The sequence below is a fragment of the Lonchura striata genome, chromosome 12, assembly GCF_050655825.1.
Source record: "Lonchura striata isolate lonStrDom1 chromosome 12, ASM5065582v1, whole genome shotgun sequence".
NCBI classification, from domain to species: Eukaryota; Metazoa; Chordata; class Aves; order Passeriformes; family Estrildidae; genus Lonchura; species Lonchura striata.
This window is the reverse complement of record NC_140714.1, coordinates 1820392-1835927: the sequence shown is the minus strand read 5'-3', so window position 1 is coordinate 1835927 and position 15536 is coordinate 1820392. Positions and strand designations below refer to the sequence as shown.

The 15536-nt window shown below is 45.4% G+C and overlaps 1 protein-coding gene and 1 long non-coding RNA gene across 7 annotated transcripts in view; one reads left to right on the top strand and one right to left on the bottom strand.

Annotated features, from left to right (window-relative positions):
• Positions 1 to 15536, bottom strand: part of CRBN (cereblon) — a 42633-nt gene that overhangs the window by 14708 nt on the left and 12389 nt on the right. For 2 of the 6 annotated variants that reach the window (XM_085590266.1, XM_085590269.1), the window contains exons 1-2: positions 4115 to 4289; positions 827 to 939 (exon numbers count right to left, since the gene is read on the bottom strand). In XM_085590266.1, coding sequence (XP_085446392.1) covers positions 827 to 939; positions 4115 to 4277 — 276 coding nt within the window. In that variant the 5' untranslated portion in view covers positions 4278 to 4289. Of the gene's footprint in view, positions 1 to 826; positions 940 to 4114; positions 4290 to 15536 lie in introns of those variants that run through there. The other 4 variants (XM_085590267.1, XM_021529007.4, XM_021529008.4 and 1 more) reach the window with 4 other exon arrangements.
• On the top strand, positions 9611 to 15160 carry LOC144246985 (uncharacterized). Its single transcript, XR_013340702.2, has 2 exons — positions 9611 to 13252; positions 14188 to 15160. It is a non-coding gene; the product is annotated as an uncharacterized LOC144246985 (long non-coding RNA).

The window sequence follows — 15536 nt, the reverse complement described above, 5'->3', positions numbered from 1 at the left end:
GTTCCCATCCCAATTCCGTTTCCCATTCCCAGTTTCCCTTTCTCAGTTCGTATTCCCAGTTCCCAGTTCCCATCCCAACTCCCTGTTTCCCATTCCCAGTTCCCATTCCCAGTTTCCCAGTTCCCATCCCCATTCCCAGTTTTCTGATCCCAGCTCCTATTTCCATTCACAGTTTTCCATTCCCGGTTTCCCATTCCCAGTTGCCAATTCCCCGTTCCCAGTCTTCCATTCCCAGTTTCTCATTCTCATCCCCATCCCCAGTTCCCATCCCCATTTTCATCCCCATTCCCAGTTCCAAACCCATTTTCATCCCCATTCCCAGTTTCCCATTCCCAGTTCCCATCCCCATTTTCATCCCCATTCCCAGTTTCCCATTCCCAGTTCCCCATTCCCAGTTCCGTATCCCAGTGTCCCATTCCCAGCTCCCCATTCCCTATTCCCAGGTTTTCAGTTTTCCATTCCCAGTTCCCAATTCCCCATTCCCAGTTTCCCATTCCCAGCTGCCATCCCCATTTTCATCCCCATTCCCAGTTCCCAACTCCCCATTCCCAGTTTTCCATTCCCAGTTCCTTATCCCGGTTTCCAATTCCCAGTTCCCAACGTGGCCTTTCAGTATCTGAAGGAGCTCCAGGGGAGATGAACAGAGACGCTTTCCAAAGCATGGAGTGCCAGGACACAGGGAATGGCTCCCCACTGCCAGAGGGCAGGGATGGATGGGATATTGGGAAGGAATTGCTCCCTGGGAGGGTGGGCAGGCCCTGGCACAGGCTGCCCCCCATTCGAACCTTTTCAGCATATATTTAACAGCCAATATAGAAAAACATACCATATGTGATGTGGGCAAACTGGTGTCAAAATTAATGATGTTTGGCTTCTCAGCTTCTTTACTATCTTGGTCTTCCACTTCCATTTCATTGTCATCCTCTTCCTCGCTCTCTACTAAGAAGCACATACAGAATATTTTATAGGAATCAATCAGCAAAGACTGAGATACTGAGAAAAATCTGAGAATCAGGGAAATGCATTCAATATTCCCAGGCTACAGCTTTGCACAGGGAAATAAACCAGAGGAAAACAATTTTCTGGTTGTTACAACAAAATCATGGTTCTATAGATAGGGTCAAAAGCTGGTAATTTATTTCTGAAAGCCCAAAGAACAACTCTCCTTGGAAGAAAACAATAAACAAAGGCTGTCAGTTCAGGTTTTCACTACAGTGGTGCTTCCTTAGCTCAGCTCTAAAGGTTTTCTGTCTGCACAGCAGGATGCCAGATCACTCCTTGCAGGATGCTGAGTAAAGAGTCTGAACTGCACAAACCTCACCAGCCAAACTGCAAGTGAGTAAGAAGCAATGGGAGTGTTCACACAGAGACTCTTGCTGGTATTTTAGACAATTTAATTGCTGTCAGCCTCTGCTGTGTGTACACCAAACACAAACCCAGCAAAGGCAACTCCTGAGGAAGCCAAACACAAGACTCCACAGGATTTCAGATACAAAATAGTATTTTAAAAACTACTGCTTCCTTCCTGTTTTTCTCAGCCAATCCTAAAGTAATTTTCAGGCAAGGGGACAATCAAATTATCAGTCACTGCATTAAGTGACCCTATTTCTTTGAACACAAACATGATTTATACAGCTTGTTATGCCTAAACTACACATTAGCATAAACCAGTCTCCAGCATTCTTACACCAAGAGCTGCTGGGTAATGGATAATCCCAGTGGTGCTGAAAAACATCATTTAGACCTTGAAAGCTATACCAAGATGGAAATAAAGATTTTTACAATAGCCAGTCTAGCTGTCTGCCTTTGCAATTAATATCTTCTTAAAAAATAGTCCAGAGTTGAAAATATAAAAGGTAGAGGGGTTCTCTCATCCTGAAGGATTCTGCAGGGAAATCTCAAAAAAGGAAAATGTTGCAGAAGTAAAGAATTTTCCTTCAGAAATGGGAGCACCACCAATTTCACTATTTCTGAGAGTAGGAGTACAAAAGAACAGTGAAGAAGACATTAAAAGCTGGTATTAGAAAACCTTTTTTCCCCTCTTTACCCTTCAGACACATTTGTTAAATGCTCCCACAAAATGTTCAGTCACTGGTCTTATTTCTGCTTCACCTCACTTATTTTTTTTCTAATACCTCACACTTTACAGAACCTGCTTTTACAGATCCATCCTCTGTTGAATTTATCTCAGCAAGAAATGATCCAGCACGACAGCAAAGGAGGTTACAGACTCTCTTTGGTATTGTACCTAATTACAGTCCTTCCAGCAATGAGACACCATCTGCCTAATGACTGTTAAAAATACTCCACATCCATATGAAATTTCTTATATTCAATTAGCAACCCTAACCACGAACAATTACAAAATGTTTAAGGTGTCCAAAGCAACCATTATTTTACTTAGTTTGATGGAGGGAAAGAGCAGGAAGTTTTTGTTTGGTTCTGGGGCATCACTGCTGCACGGCGGAGGGGAAAAAAATAAAATATTCTGATTTTTCCACGTGCTCCCATCCAGCTGCACCCATCATTAGCAGTTTTAACAGGGAGAGGCTGTCCCACTTGCTTTTCTGAGCACAGAAGGAATTAGCAGCAGTTGATTGGAAAGAATTGTGCCCTGCAAACTTTTGCTGGCTGTTGCCAAAAGCGCACAGTGGCTGCTGTGTGGTGCTGGCCGAGGGACCGTGATGACTCATTTCACTGCAGCAGCACCAGCCAGCCCAAAACACAGAAAATCCCGGCGCCTTCCCTCTCCTCCTCCCTCTCAGCTGGCAAAACAAGCTGAAGCTTTTACACCTCCAACTACGGGGGTTTATCTTTAAATTCCAGGATTAGCAGCACCTCCAGCACGCGGGAAAGGGGGAAAAGCAAGCGTTGAAGGCTCCCCTGCATAACAAAAATCACATTTTCCTCACGCTGGTTCACTAACACAACCCAACCCACTCTCAATTTCTTTGTGCAGAAATGAGGAAATATGAACCTCATTTAAGGAAAAGGGACAAGGTTAAATATAGGTCATATTAAGGTTATATTAAAGCTGTATTTCCTCAAATATTCAGGAAATAGCTTATTATGGTGATATTAAATCTGTATTTCCTCAAATATTCAGGAAATAGCTTATATTAAGGCTGGAAATAACTTAAGGTGATATTAAAGCTGTATTTCCTCAAATATTCAGGAAAAATTACATTAATTATTACATTGTAATTATTATACTGTAATAATTACAATATATTACGGTGATATTAAGGCTGTATTTCCTAAAGGATTCAGGAAATAATTTCTTATTATTTAAAACATACAGGCCTAAAGAGCTCACAGAACGTCCTGCCATGGGAAACGCCACTGGCTCCTGGCAGGATTTCCTGCTCCCTTCTCCCCTGCACGCTTATTCTGAAATAATGCTTCTTTTCAGCGAAGCACAAGCTGCATCCCAACCCGTTCGGTCTCCTGTCAGTGCGGCATGCAGAAAAACACATTATTATGCAATAATTATGCAATAATTCCACGAGTGAGGAGTCGCTCTGGTGCGTGTGAGAGATAAGCCGGGCAGCACACGGCATCCAGCGCTGCTCTCCATCCAGGGCTGCTCTCCATCCCTGCTTATTTTCACTGGAAAGCAGAGCAGAAACCCCCTAGACCAGCCGGAATTCCGCTGGGACTCTGGGTTTCAGAGAGGTCTCGGTGCACACAAGAGAAGCGCCCGCTTTGCTCGCTCTGCTGCGCCTCAGCCCAGCGGGGCAGCCCTCGGCGCCGCACATCCGCGGCATTTGCTGTCTCCGTGGGACACCTATGGCCTCGAAGGGACATTTACTACCTCGAAGGGACACCTATGGCCTCGAAGGGACATTTACTACCTCGAAGGGACATTTACGGCCCCGAAGGGACATTTACAGCCCCGAAGGATTTGTAGGAGCCCAGAGCAGAGGCCCGCGGCCCCAGGCCCTCAGCGCTCCCCACACGCCCGGGGGCTCTCCCCGCCTGCCCTTCGCTTTGCTTCGCTTTCCTTTCCCCTTCCCCTTCTCTCCGCCTCCACTTCCTTTTCCTTTCCTTTCCTCTCCTTTCCCTTTCCTTTCCTTTCCCTTCTCCTCTCCGTCTCCCTTCTCCTCTCCCTCACCTTTTGTCTTTTCCTTTTCCCCTTCCCCGGCCCGGCGCCTCCCCCGTGGGTTCCCCCGGCCCGGCCCGGCCCGGCCCGACCCGGCCCGGCCCTCACCGGGCAGCAGCTGGAGGTGGTTCCCCATGTTCTCCCGGGGCTCTCGGCCTCGCTCCTCGGCGGCCATCGCTGTTTACCCGGAGAGCAGGCTGGGAAGGCGGCGGGGCGGCGGCGGGAGGCGGGCGGAGGTGGGGCCGGGGCAGCGCCGGGAGCTGCGCCGCAGCCGGAGCGGCGTGCCCGGCCCGGGCTCCGGGCTCGGTCCGGGAGCTCCGTGCTCGGCTCCGGGAGCTCTGCCGCAGCCGGAGCTCCGTGCTCAGCCCGGGCTCCGTGCTGGGCTCCGTGCTCGGCCCCGGCTCCGTGCTCAGCCCGGGCTCCGTGCTCGGCTTGGGCTCCGTGCTGGGCTCCGTGCTCAGCCCGGCTCCGTGCTCAGCCCCGGCTCCGTGCTCAGTCCGGGCTCCGTGCTCGGCCCCGGCTCCGTGCTCAGCCCGGCTCCGTGCCCGGCCCCGGCTCCGGGCTCAGCCCGGGCTCCGGGCTCAGCTCCGGGAGCTCCGGGCTCGGCCCCGGCTCCGTGCTCGGCCCGGGCTCCGGGCTCGGCTCGGGCTCCGTGCTCAGCCCGGGCTCCGTGCTCAGCCCGGGCTCCGTGCTCAGCCCGGCTCCGTGCTCAGCCCGGCTCCGTGCTCGGCCCGGCTCCGTGATCAGCTCCGGGAGCTCCGTGCTCAGCCCCGGCTCCGTGCTCGGCTCCAGGAGCTCCGTGCTCGGTCCGGGCTCCGTGCTCGGTCCGGGCTCCGTGCTGGGCTCCGTGTTCAGCCCCGGCTCCGTGCTCGGCCCCGGCTCCGTGCTCGGCCCCGGCTCCGTGCTCAGCCCGGGCTCCGTGCTCAGCCCGGGCTCCGTGCTCGGTCCGGGCTCCGTGCTCGGCCCCGGCTCCGTGCTCAGCCCCGGCTCCGCGCTCACCACCGGGGCTCGCAACGTGTGCCCGGTGTGAAAAACGCCAATCGCTTGTTTGTTGTTTTTTTTTGGGTTTTTTTTAAATATTAAAAGTTTAATAATAATCAAACGGTTATCAAAATAGTAATGCAATTAAGAGTAATAAAGCTTAGAGTTAGGACAATTACAAGGCAATAAAAGGCAAATAATTGTTTATGAGGTAATACATTCTGCATAGGAAAAGCAAGGAGCAGAAATAGATATTGCTTTCTCTTTCATTTCTCTCTGTGTACTTCTATGAAAAATCCTGAGAGTGAGAGAAAAGTGCTTGCTACACATCATTTTGGTACATCCCATTCCTCATTTCATACGCTAATCACTCCTAAAGCCATTCAGCACGCTTGGTTTGTTCCTTGAAATGGGTCGGTGTCCCTTCCATGGGGAGGGGTCCCAAAATGAGGAAGCCAATGAAGTCTTCCTCCTTCTGACCTTTCTACCTTTTCAATGCAAATATGACAAATGAACTCTTGGTGGAACTCCCATTCCTTGTCTTCAGTTGGTTTCATAACAGAGGAGGCCACAATTGTCTGATGTTCCTAAAAGCTCTTTGTCAGTTTGTGTATTCTTCATTATAAACCCAGCTAACTAAACATTGTGCTGACAAGCAATCAGTTATTAGTTAACTACTAATTCTTAACTTCATCAAGGCCTACACATTTATTTTAATTAACTCTAGTAAGGCTTATCTCTAACTAAAAGCTGCTCTAAAATCTCTAAATTCCATAAAGTTTACATTTCAGGGCCGAGGGCACTGGAGCATCTCTGCTGTGAGGGAAGCCTGAGCTGGGGTACTTTGACCCCGAGAAGAGATGGCTGGAAGGGGATTTTATCCTGCACACACATTTTAGTAATTTAATTAAATTTATTAGTTACGGTGCCAAGAGAATGAAGCTAGACTCCTCTTGATGATGCCCAGCCATGGGACAGGAGGAGTGGGCAGAAAGTGATGTTCCACCTGGACATGGAACTGATGTTCCATTGCAGGGGAACAGTCTCCTCCCCGGGGATATTCAGACCTGCTGAGACAAATCCTGTGCCCCGTGCTCCTGGAACTTGCCAGCAGCATCCTGCCCTGCTGTGAGGTTGGTGGCATCACCAGAAGTGGTCCATGGGATGCAAACCAGCTGATACACCCCAAAAAATTCAGTGCAGCTGCCTCTGCACTGCCCAACTCTCACACAAACTCTGTCTCATCATTTATTGTCATTTTCTTCCCCTTTAAAAACCCTCAAAAAAGCCATATCATGGCCCTGGGATTTCTCTCTAATAAAACGTTCTATTTTTATTGCTGAAATTTTTATTGCATTCTTTGTTATAAATCACTAAGCCCACACTGTGTTCCTGAGCACTTCACAATTCCTCTCTCATCTCAGCCCTAATTGTTGTTTTCTCCTTAAAAAGGCTTTTTTTTTGTGGTTATTCAGAGAAAAATTCTGCACTTTCTGCTTTTTACTATCTCCCATTTCAGTTCAGCAGTAATATTCTCCCTACATCAGTGACAGAGCAAACCAATGATTAGCCAGCAAGCAAAACACTAATTTTTAGGGTTTTTTTAATCAGAATTAAAGTGGTTTAGAGAATCACATTTAAAAGACAAATAGCACTGTAATTTCTGTACGATCATGGGTGGAAAATTCCCAAGCAATCATTATCTATACTGACCTGAATGAGCCTTTAGAGCAACAATCAATACCACATTTGCCAAAAGAGCACAAACATGCCCATGATGATACATTAAACATTTATAAAATACAATAATCACTTAAATGATTAAGTTATGATTCCATAACTTTTTCTGCATTGTCTCAGTGTAATACACATAATTGCAGGGTATTGTATCTGATAGTTTACCATAATAATAATAATAGAAAAAGAAATGTTTTTCTTGTCAGGCTGGCCAACTGAACAATAAAACAATTATGAGCCCCTCCTCCAAAACCTGGGATTTTATTAAGATATATTATGCTAAATATTCTTAATTATTTTGATAGGCTAAAATATTTCTATTTCTGTTGATTTTTTACTAAATTGCTGGGGGTGTATTTGAGTCACACTTTTATGCTTGTTTCTGCACTCTTGAGGGATAGATTTTCTTTTTTGATGGCTCCTGGGATTCTCCAAAAACTCACATGACCCAAGGAGCTGAGGTTTCTTTTAGGAAACCCTAAATTCAATAATAATCATAATAAAATGATAAGTAGTGAGGACTCTGGGAGTAGTTTGGATGCTGTTGCAGCTCTTTATCACCCTAACTCTGCTAACAGCTCTGTCTATGAGCACTGTAATTCCATCAAGTGCTTTAAATCTAAATTTAACCCCCAGATTGGGCATTAACTCTAATTTCAACTCTATAATTTACAGACATCACTATCCACATGCTTTTTCTACAGGGCTGTAGTGAAAGCACTGAGGATTTTGGGTGAAGACATTTTTGAGATAAGTGACTTTTGTTAAGTTCCCCATCATCATCAGGACATTTACTAAATGCTTTAAGGTATAATTAATTTTAAGGGTTTTCAATTCAACCTGCTAGAAAACACGTTTAACATATAAATATTGATATCCATTAGCACAAAAAGATTAGTTTGATCATTTATCTTGCTCCCAGCACAAGGTGTGTTCCCAAACTCAAACTGGGAGCACTGGAAATTGTTTCCTAGTGGGGCTTCATCCCTGAATTCATCTCCAGTGGCTGGTTGGGAATAATTGCAAAGTTCTTCTTGGTTAATCATTGAGTAGTTTGGAGTCAGAGGATGTTAAATCACCTCTCCAGAAGAAAAAGAAACAAAGGGACAGGAATGTAAAGCATATTAAAATGCAGCTCCGTTTAGAATTTAATGTTAATTTAGTCTTCATGCTGGGTGGTACTCGGGATGAGGAGAGCAGAGGATGGAGTGCTTGCTGCCCGATTCAACACAAGCAGCTTGCAAACCAGCCCCAGCCTCCTCCTGGTCATTCACTGAACACATCTACCAAAAACACAACTCTGCCTCCCCAGAATACTCCTTCAGCCAGGTTCTTATTTAATTTTCTTCCCATTTTCCTGCTCCTGCATCCACTTCCTGACTTCCTGATCCTCAGGAGGAAAGCTGTGTGACTGGGGAGAAGATGAAATAAGAACAGGAACTGGCTTGCAGGAGCTCACCCTGGCTCAGGGTGGCTCCGTGTGGTGGAAAAGTCTTCCACAGAAAGGCTCAGCAGTCTCTGGTGTTGGTCTCAAGGCAGTTTATTGCAAGTTATCTAAAAGATTTTCTCCTGGGGCTGCTGTGGTTTGCTCACAGCTCAGGCAGAGGCACACACACACCCTGACATCCTCTCTGACCCCGACTGCTTCTTCTCTCCCACCCAGGGCTGCTGCTCTCTTTTATATGGGACATTACGTGTGACATGGTTACAGTTTATCCCAATGCCTATTACCTATATTAAATGGTGATTTTCTATCTTTTATATGGTACATTACGTGTTACATGGTTACAGTTTTTCCCCAATGCCTATTACCTATATTAAATGGTGATTTTCTATCTTTTATATGGTACATTACGTGTTACATGGTTACAGTTTTTCCCAATGCCTATTACCTATATTAAATGGTGATTTTCTATCTTTTATATGGTACATTACGTGTTACATGGTTACAGTTTTTCCCCAATGCCTATTACCTATATTAAATGGTGCTTTTCTATCTTTTATATGGTACATTACGTGTTACATGTTTACAGTTTTTCCCAATGCCTATTACCTATATTAAATGGTGCCTTTCTACTCTAAACCAATCTGCGAGTGCCAACATCACCAAGAACATGGAGGTGAGGAAGGAGAAAGAGGGAGGACAGGGCAGGCCCAAATCCCAAATCCATCTTAAACCCTCTGACCCCCATGTACAAAACCAAACCCCCTGTACAGCACTCAGAAATTCTTCCCTCTACTTTGTGACTACTTCTACTCTAATATCTAAACTTTTGTGACTTCTATTTCTCCCTGCAAGGTTGGTAAATCATTCCATGGCTCAAACCCAAAATCACAGCTGTTTGCAGCTGCCTGCCAGGGTCTCAAATGCTTCTGACCTGGGCCTGGAACATCCAAAAATGTCTGAGGGACATTTTGAGTTCTGACACTAGGTCTGCAGACAAAATCTTCCCGTGTGAAATTCCAAAGCTCCTTCCCATCCCTCACCTCCCTTCTCTCTCCACACTGGTTGAGAAAAGAAGTTGTCAATGCCTAAGCAGCCAATGCACTCCCTCCTCCCCACCTACATCCTTGAATGAAGTGGAAAATTCAAAAATTCCCGATATTGCCGGGAGGAGAGGCACTAGATGGTGCTGTAACATTCCCTTTTGCAGCTTTGCTCCGGCAGAATTATTCAGCTTCGAGCTTTGGGGCTTCTTCTGCTTTTAGGGGATTCACTGCAAACAATGGAAAAGTTTGATCCACAAGGTTATCCTTTTAAATGAAGAGGTTTTCATTTAAAAGGATAACCTTGTGGATCAAACTTTTCTGTTTCTGACACGTGCTGGTTTGACTGGGCTGTTTAAAAAGGAGTCTGGATGGTCTAATTAAACTGGTAAAAGTTCTGTGTTCTTGTGCCATTGATTTCTGCCCTGCCAACAAATTGGCTCATTATCCACCCAAACCCGCTATTCCAGGCAGAACCAAGCAATCTCTGCAAGTATTCCAAAATTAAAAGTGACTCCCCCACCTCCCCACCTGTAGATAATTCATTAAACACTAGAAAGCAGCTATAGGAATAAAGAAAATCTGTACTTCAGACATGAAAAAAAAAAAAAAAAAAAAAAACAGTTATAAAAAAATACATGAAGCCACTTTTTACCAATAGGCAGGCAGCCCCAGCACTGAAGATACTTGTCATGTCCACATGGCCATGGGAATTCCTGGCTTTTCAAGTGACCAGCTGGACTTGCCACTCCCTTTGTCACCACTTCATTGCACAAATTAAGGAGATGTGTTAGCTGCCAGTCCCCAGCAAACAGGAAATTCCTTTTTTACCTGTTCAAGCAGGCCAGCTCTGAGCTGCCTCACCACCTTATCAGCTTTGCCATCCCAAACCCACCAGGGCTGCCCATGCCAATATAAAAGATACTCTAAGGGGGACACAAACCACAGAGGAAGGTGACTCCAAAAAATCAGGAATGGGCAGAATTGTTCTAGAATAAAAGCCTGAGGAAGTGCTGGGCAGTTCCAGAGCAGCAGAGGAGCAGTTTATGCCAGGAAGCTGATTGGCATCCCAGTGAGAACGGGGCATATTTACAATTCCTGTTAATATTTGCAGCCCGGTCGGGCTGGTGACAAAGGAGCAGCTCTGAACATGCAGGAGGCCCCAGACAAAGGGCCCATTAGCCAAACGTGGCCATTACTATGCAGAGAGGCAAATTCTCCTGCCAGACAGCCCTCGCCAAGCCACAGAACTATTTGGCAAGTGTGCAAAACCCATATTCCACACAAGTGACAGACAGCATAGCAGGGAAAGCAAATGGGGCTAAAACCACAAATTTGGTTCAATAAAGGGAACAAAAAGTGAGGGGGAAACTCTGTAAAACTTTCTGGAAGGGGACACCAAGGCAAAGGGAGCCTTGAGGAATATTCCTGTAAATCCAGGGCTGCCAGACCCTGCTCCCAGATCAGCTGTGTCTGTAGCTTTGAGGTGCAGGTTAGCACAGACCTCATGCATCCATTGCAAAGAAGATTGGCCAGAGATAAGAGTTTGGCATTTCCTTTTACTTTTCTATCACAAAATTTTTGGTCATTTTCGTGTTGATGGTGTCCCAAATTTTTAACCAGCATAAACTAGAATGATTCCATTGAGTCTTACAAGCTATAACACTGCTTTTTCCTTCTCCATTGTTCCTGCTGGAGTAAGTTCAATGTATTTATAGCTCAATTCTGGACATTATTTCCCAAGAAGATCCAAGTAACCCTGTCTGAATGGGAATTTATGCAGAGCTCATTGCAGTCATCCCTACTCACAGAGCAAACAGTGTTGGTTTTATCCCTGTGCATAGTGCCCAACAAACTCTTCCCATATATTATGTAAAATCATGTAAATGGGTGTGTATACATTTAGGTAGAGGGAGCTTGCTCATAAATCTCACTTCAGTTTAAAATACAGAGCACTAAGTATGAGCTAGAAATACTGCTTTTCTTTCACTGTGGATTTAGAGCAGGCTTCTTCCATTATCCATGCAGGAAAACCACTCAGAACTCAGGGAGCTTAAGAATAGTTAATACAGCCACACTTACAACAATATTGTCCTTATTCCTGGGAATTTATCCTGGAAGTTTACCTGCAGTTTGTCCTGGGGAGGAAGTCCAGTAACCTCTGCAGATGATGGCAATGAAAAGCTATCACTGAGTCAGGGAGGGAAAGAACACAGAACAGCTTGGAAATCAAGACCTTTTTAGGTTTTTTCCCATCATAACTTATAAAATATAGTAGAGACTGAGCACGCTGTGTTTGCAGGCTGCTTAGTTAGGGTTTCTCCATTTCTTGGGCTGAAAGATAACAATTGTTAACATTATTCCCCAACTCTTTAATAGTGGCACTGAGTATTGCATCACTCCAATCCAAAGGTGGGTGCAAAGATGGGGGGAAAAAATACGTGCTAAAATGGAATGGCCATCAACTGCATGTAATGATCATAAATAGCAAAGCCTGCTGGATTTCTGCCTCAGGCAGCAGAGGAATGCACTCCCTACATGTGCTCTCAAGCTTTTGAAGTTTTCATAGAAGCATAACATGGTTCAGTTGGAAGGAACATTAAAAATCCTCTCATTCCACCCCCTGCCATGGGCAGGGACACCTTCCACCAGCCCAGGTTTCCCCAAGCCCTGCCCAGCCTGGCCCTGATGTCCCACACATCCCAGCCCTGCAGATCCACGACCTTCCCACTCCTCCCTGTGGCCTTTCCCAGCAGCAGAGCTGAATCTCCATGTCCTGCCTCCTAGAGGAACCCCTTTGGAGGTTTCCTCCCAAATTTGCCCTAAACCAGGACACTCCATCCCCTTGGGACAGCCCAAACTCTTTGGGAGCTCAAGAAAGCTGTTGGAATCTGAGCTATTGATGATTCCCAGATTGTAAAAGTCTCTGTCTGTCAGCCCCCTGCCAAAGCAGAAGCCATCATTGGTCTGTGCTGGTTTCCAGGTTGTTTATTCTGTTGATCTCTCACATGTTCTGCTGCCCTGCCCAGCTCTGTCCTGCAGGGCAGCGTGTGGGGCTCTGCCCTCAGTGGGATGTGACAAACATTAAATACCAGAAACTCCCTGGGCTGCATTTACAAGAACGTGCCAATATCTGTCACCTACGTTGGACAGTGTGTCCCCAGCCTGAACCAACAGAAAAATGCCAACACCACAGTGAGACATGGAGGGCATGAAGAAGGAGAAAAAGGACAAGGCACACCCAATTTCCTCCATCGTGTCCCCTTTGGACCCCTCATCTAGAATCCTAAAATTTTACTTTTGCACCCGTGCCACACTTAATTATTACTGATATCAAACACTCAGAGCTGGTAATTCATCCTGTAAGATTGAAAACTCTTTTCCATGGACAGAGATCACAGCCAGTGTCTCTGCGGCTCTGTCCAGGGGGTTCCTGACCCCTGCCAGGGTCCCAGGGCAGCCAGAGGGATGCTCTGGATTCCCACAAAAAGCCTTGGAAGTGTTAAGATTCCTCAGCTCTCCCACATTTCAAATCCTTCCAGCTGCCAGGTTTGTGTCTGCTGGCAGGAAAAAAGGATCTTGCTGCGAGGGAACCTCTGTCAGATCACCTCTCTCAGGTACAAATCTGCTCTCAGAGTTGTATTTTCTCTTTACCAGCATAACCAGCACATCAAGAGGATTCCCCTACCTGAGAGAACGTCCCAGTGAAACTCTGAACTCACTAACAGCTTGAGAGGGCCTTGGAAAAAGCAACAGTGAGAACCTCCGCTGGGAATGGCAGGAAAATACACATTTAGAAATGTGTATTTCACATGGAAATTCTCACTCTGCACAAGATGTTTCGGATATTTGATTTCCACTGCCTTCAGAGGACTACCTGAATATTTAACTGGCATCAAATCAGCTCTCAACAGAGAGTTTGCTTGTGCCTGTGCATTCTGAGAGGTAAAAAATAACTCAGTAATCAGATTTTAAGCTGTTATCTAATTGCAGAGAAGGTAGCACTGCAGAAAAACCTCAGTAATTCATTCCTTAAGAGTTCTCACACCAAATTTTCACTTTGTTTAAGGGCAGATGTGCACAGATTCCAGAAGGAAGCAGATGTTTTCATCCCATCTGAGCTCCTTCATGGGGGTAATTGCCTGTAAATAGTGAGGTTATTAAGCTATTAGTTGAATATCACTACCCACCAAGCATGACAAATTCATCAAAGCAGAAGTTCTACTGCAGAAGTCCCACTTCAAGTTCATTTCCTCCAATGGCTGAGTGTTTAAGGAGATTTTCAGCAATAGATCATATTTTGTGGGCCATTCACCCAACAGGTGATTTCCTGCAATGTTCTGAATCATTGGAAACTCTCCCTTTTTCAACACTAATACTGCCCTAAAATTTGTCATTGATTTCACACCTCACAAGTTTTAAGACCCTAAAGAAGCCAACAAACTATTCCACAAGAAGCTGACCTTCATTTAATGACCTGCCATGATCAGTGGAAATAAGAATAGTAACAACCAAACTGAGATATAGATTTTACCCCCTTTTCATTCATTCTATTCCGTATCATTTAAATATTGTAGGTTCTTAAAGAGTTTAAAAATATAGATTGTCTAAATATGTATTATACAGCTATGCATGTTTTCTTCAGAGTGTTTTTTAAATAATGTATATTGTACATGTAATTTTTTTTGGCATTTAGGTACACTAGAATGGAGGCCAGTTCATTTGGCCTTTGCCTAAATTTCTGAAAATTCAATCAGTCTATTAATCTTTTATAACTAATATGGACATACAAACAATTTACTAAATGTTCTAGAAGGTCGTGGCTGGATGGAGAATTGGATGTATTCTCTCATTTGAAATCTCCTATTGTTTTGTTACAGAATCTCACCACCCATTCCGTGTTATGGAAGGTAAATCCCAGGCACAAAAGGGGTGAGACTGCTGGGAATTCATTTCCAAAGTCAGGTAAAATGTCATCCCATTGTTCTTTTGTAAATCATCCCCCCAGCACCTGTAGCACGAGGAAATGAAAAATGGGACAGACTATTAAGCTAAATGGCTTTTGGAAAGCTGGAGTGAAAGCTTTACAGATGATGTATTGTGGGAGGGCAGCTCAGTCTTTTCTGTGGTTTCTTTATGGGTTGTTCTTCCCCCAGATAAGCTGGGATTGAAATGAGAGGCCTGACCAGACATGTTTTCACTGCCTCCATCATTAGGGCCTGACATTGGAAGAAGACCAACCATTTTCTCAAATGTAAAACACAGTAATTCCCTTTTAATGCCCTATTTACTGGGAGCTGGAGAAGGAGCCTGGTGTCCCCTGAGTGCCTCTCCTTGTGCAGGCAGAGGGACCAGGATCAGCTCCTAACCCTGCCCCATCCCAGGGACCTTTACAGCTCCCAAGGAAAAGGCAATTCCTGCAGAACTGAGGTGCCACAATGGGATTTTAACCCTGCTATCCAGGAATGCTGCTCCAGAAAGTTTCTCCTGCTTTAATATCCCACTCCTACCCATCCCCAACTGTCCAGACCTCCAGCCCTACAAACCTCACCTCCCCAAACTGCCAGTGCTCAGAAAAGCTTTGGCTCAGCAATTCTCCTGAACCAAATTCCATCCATTTCAAGGCATAAATGCCTTCCAGCATAACTCACAGGTTTCCCTGCTGGAAACACTCCAAGTGTGCTGTGGCTGATTTACTCCAAATCCAGTGCTTCGTGCCCTAAGAGCCACTGGGACAACTGGTCTGAGCATAAATGCTTCAGTGCTTTCCTACTGCATCCACCCTCTTGCTCTTTCCAACCATTATTGGGAATACATTTGCAACATCTCTCAATAAAGCTTCTAAATGCAGTGGATTCAGGGATATTTTTAAAGATGAGTTTCTTTCATTTTCAAACCCAAGAGATCTCCTTCCATCTTCTCAGAATGGGTCAGAAAGGGACAAATTGTACCTGGCACAGCTTTCCTGATCTTAAGGCATCTGGGAGCTGATTTCCAGGGGAAATTCCAGCTGGCAACTGCTGCAGGAGTCTGTGTTCAGCCATACAAGGGGGTTGAAAACAAGATGAAAATGGTAGTCCAATGTTATTTAAATTCAGCCAAAAGAATGCAGTGCCTTAATGAATTCAGTGTATCCTCTCCTCACCCCCTGGCACTTGCTGGGAGCTGAGCACAAAAAACAAACCTGCACTTCCCTGGGAGTGGCAGAAGTCAGGTCCAGCCAGGAAAA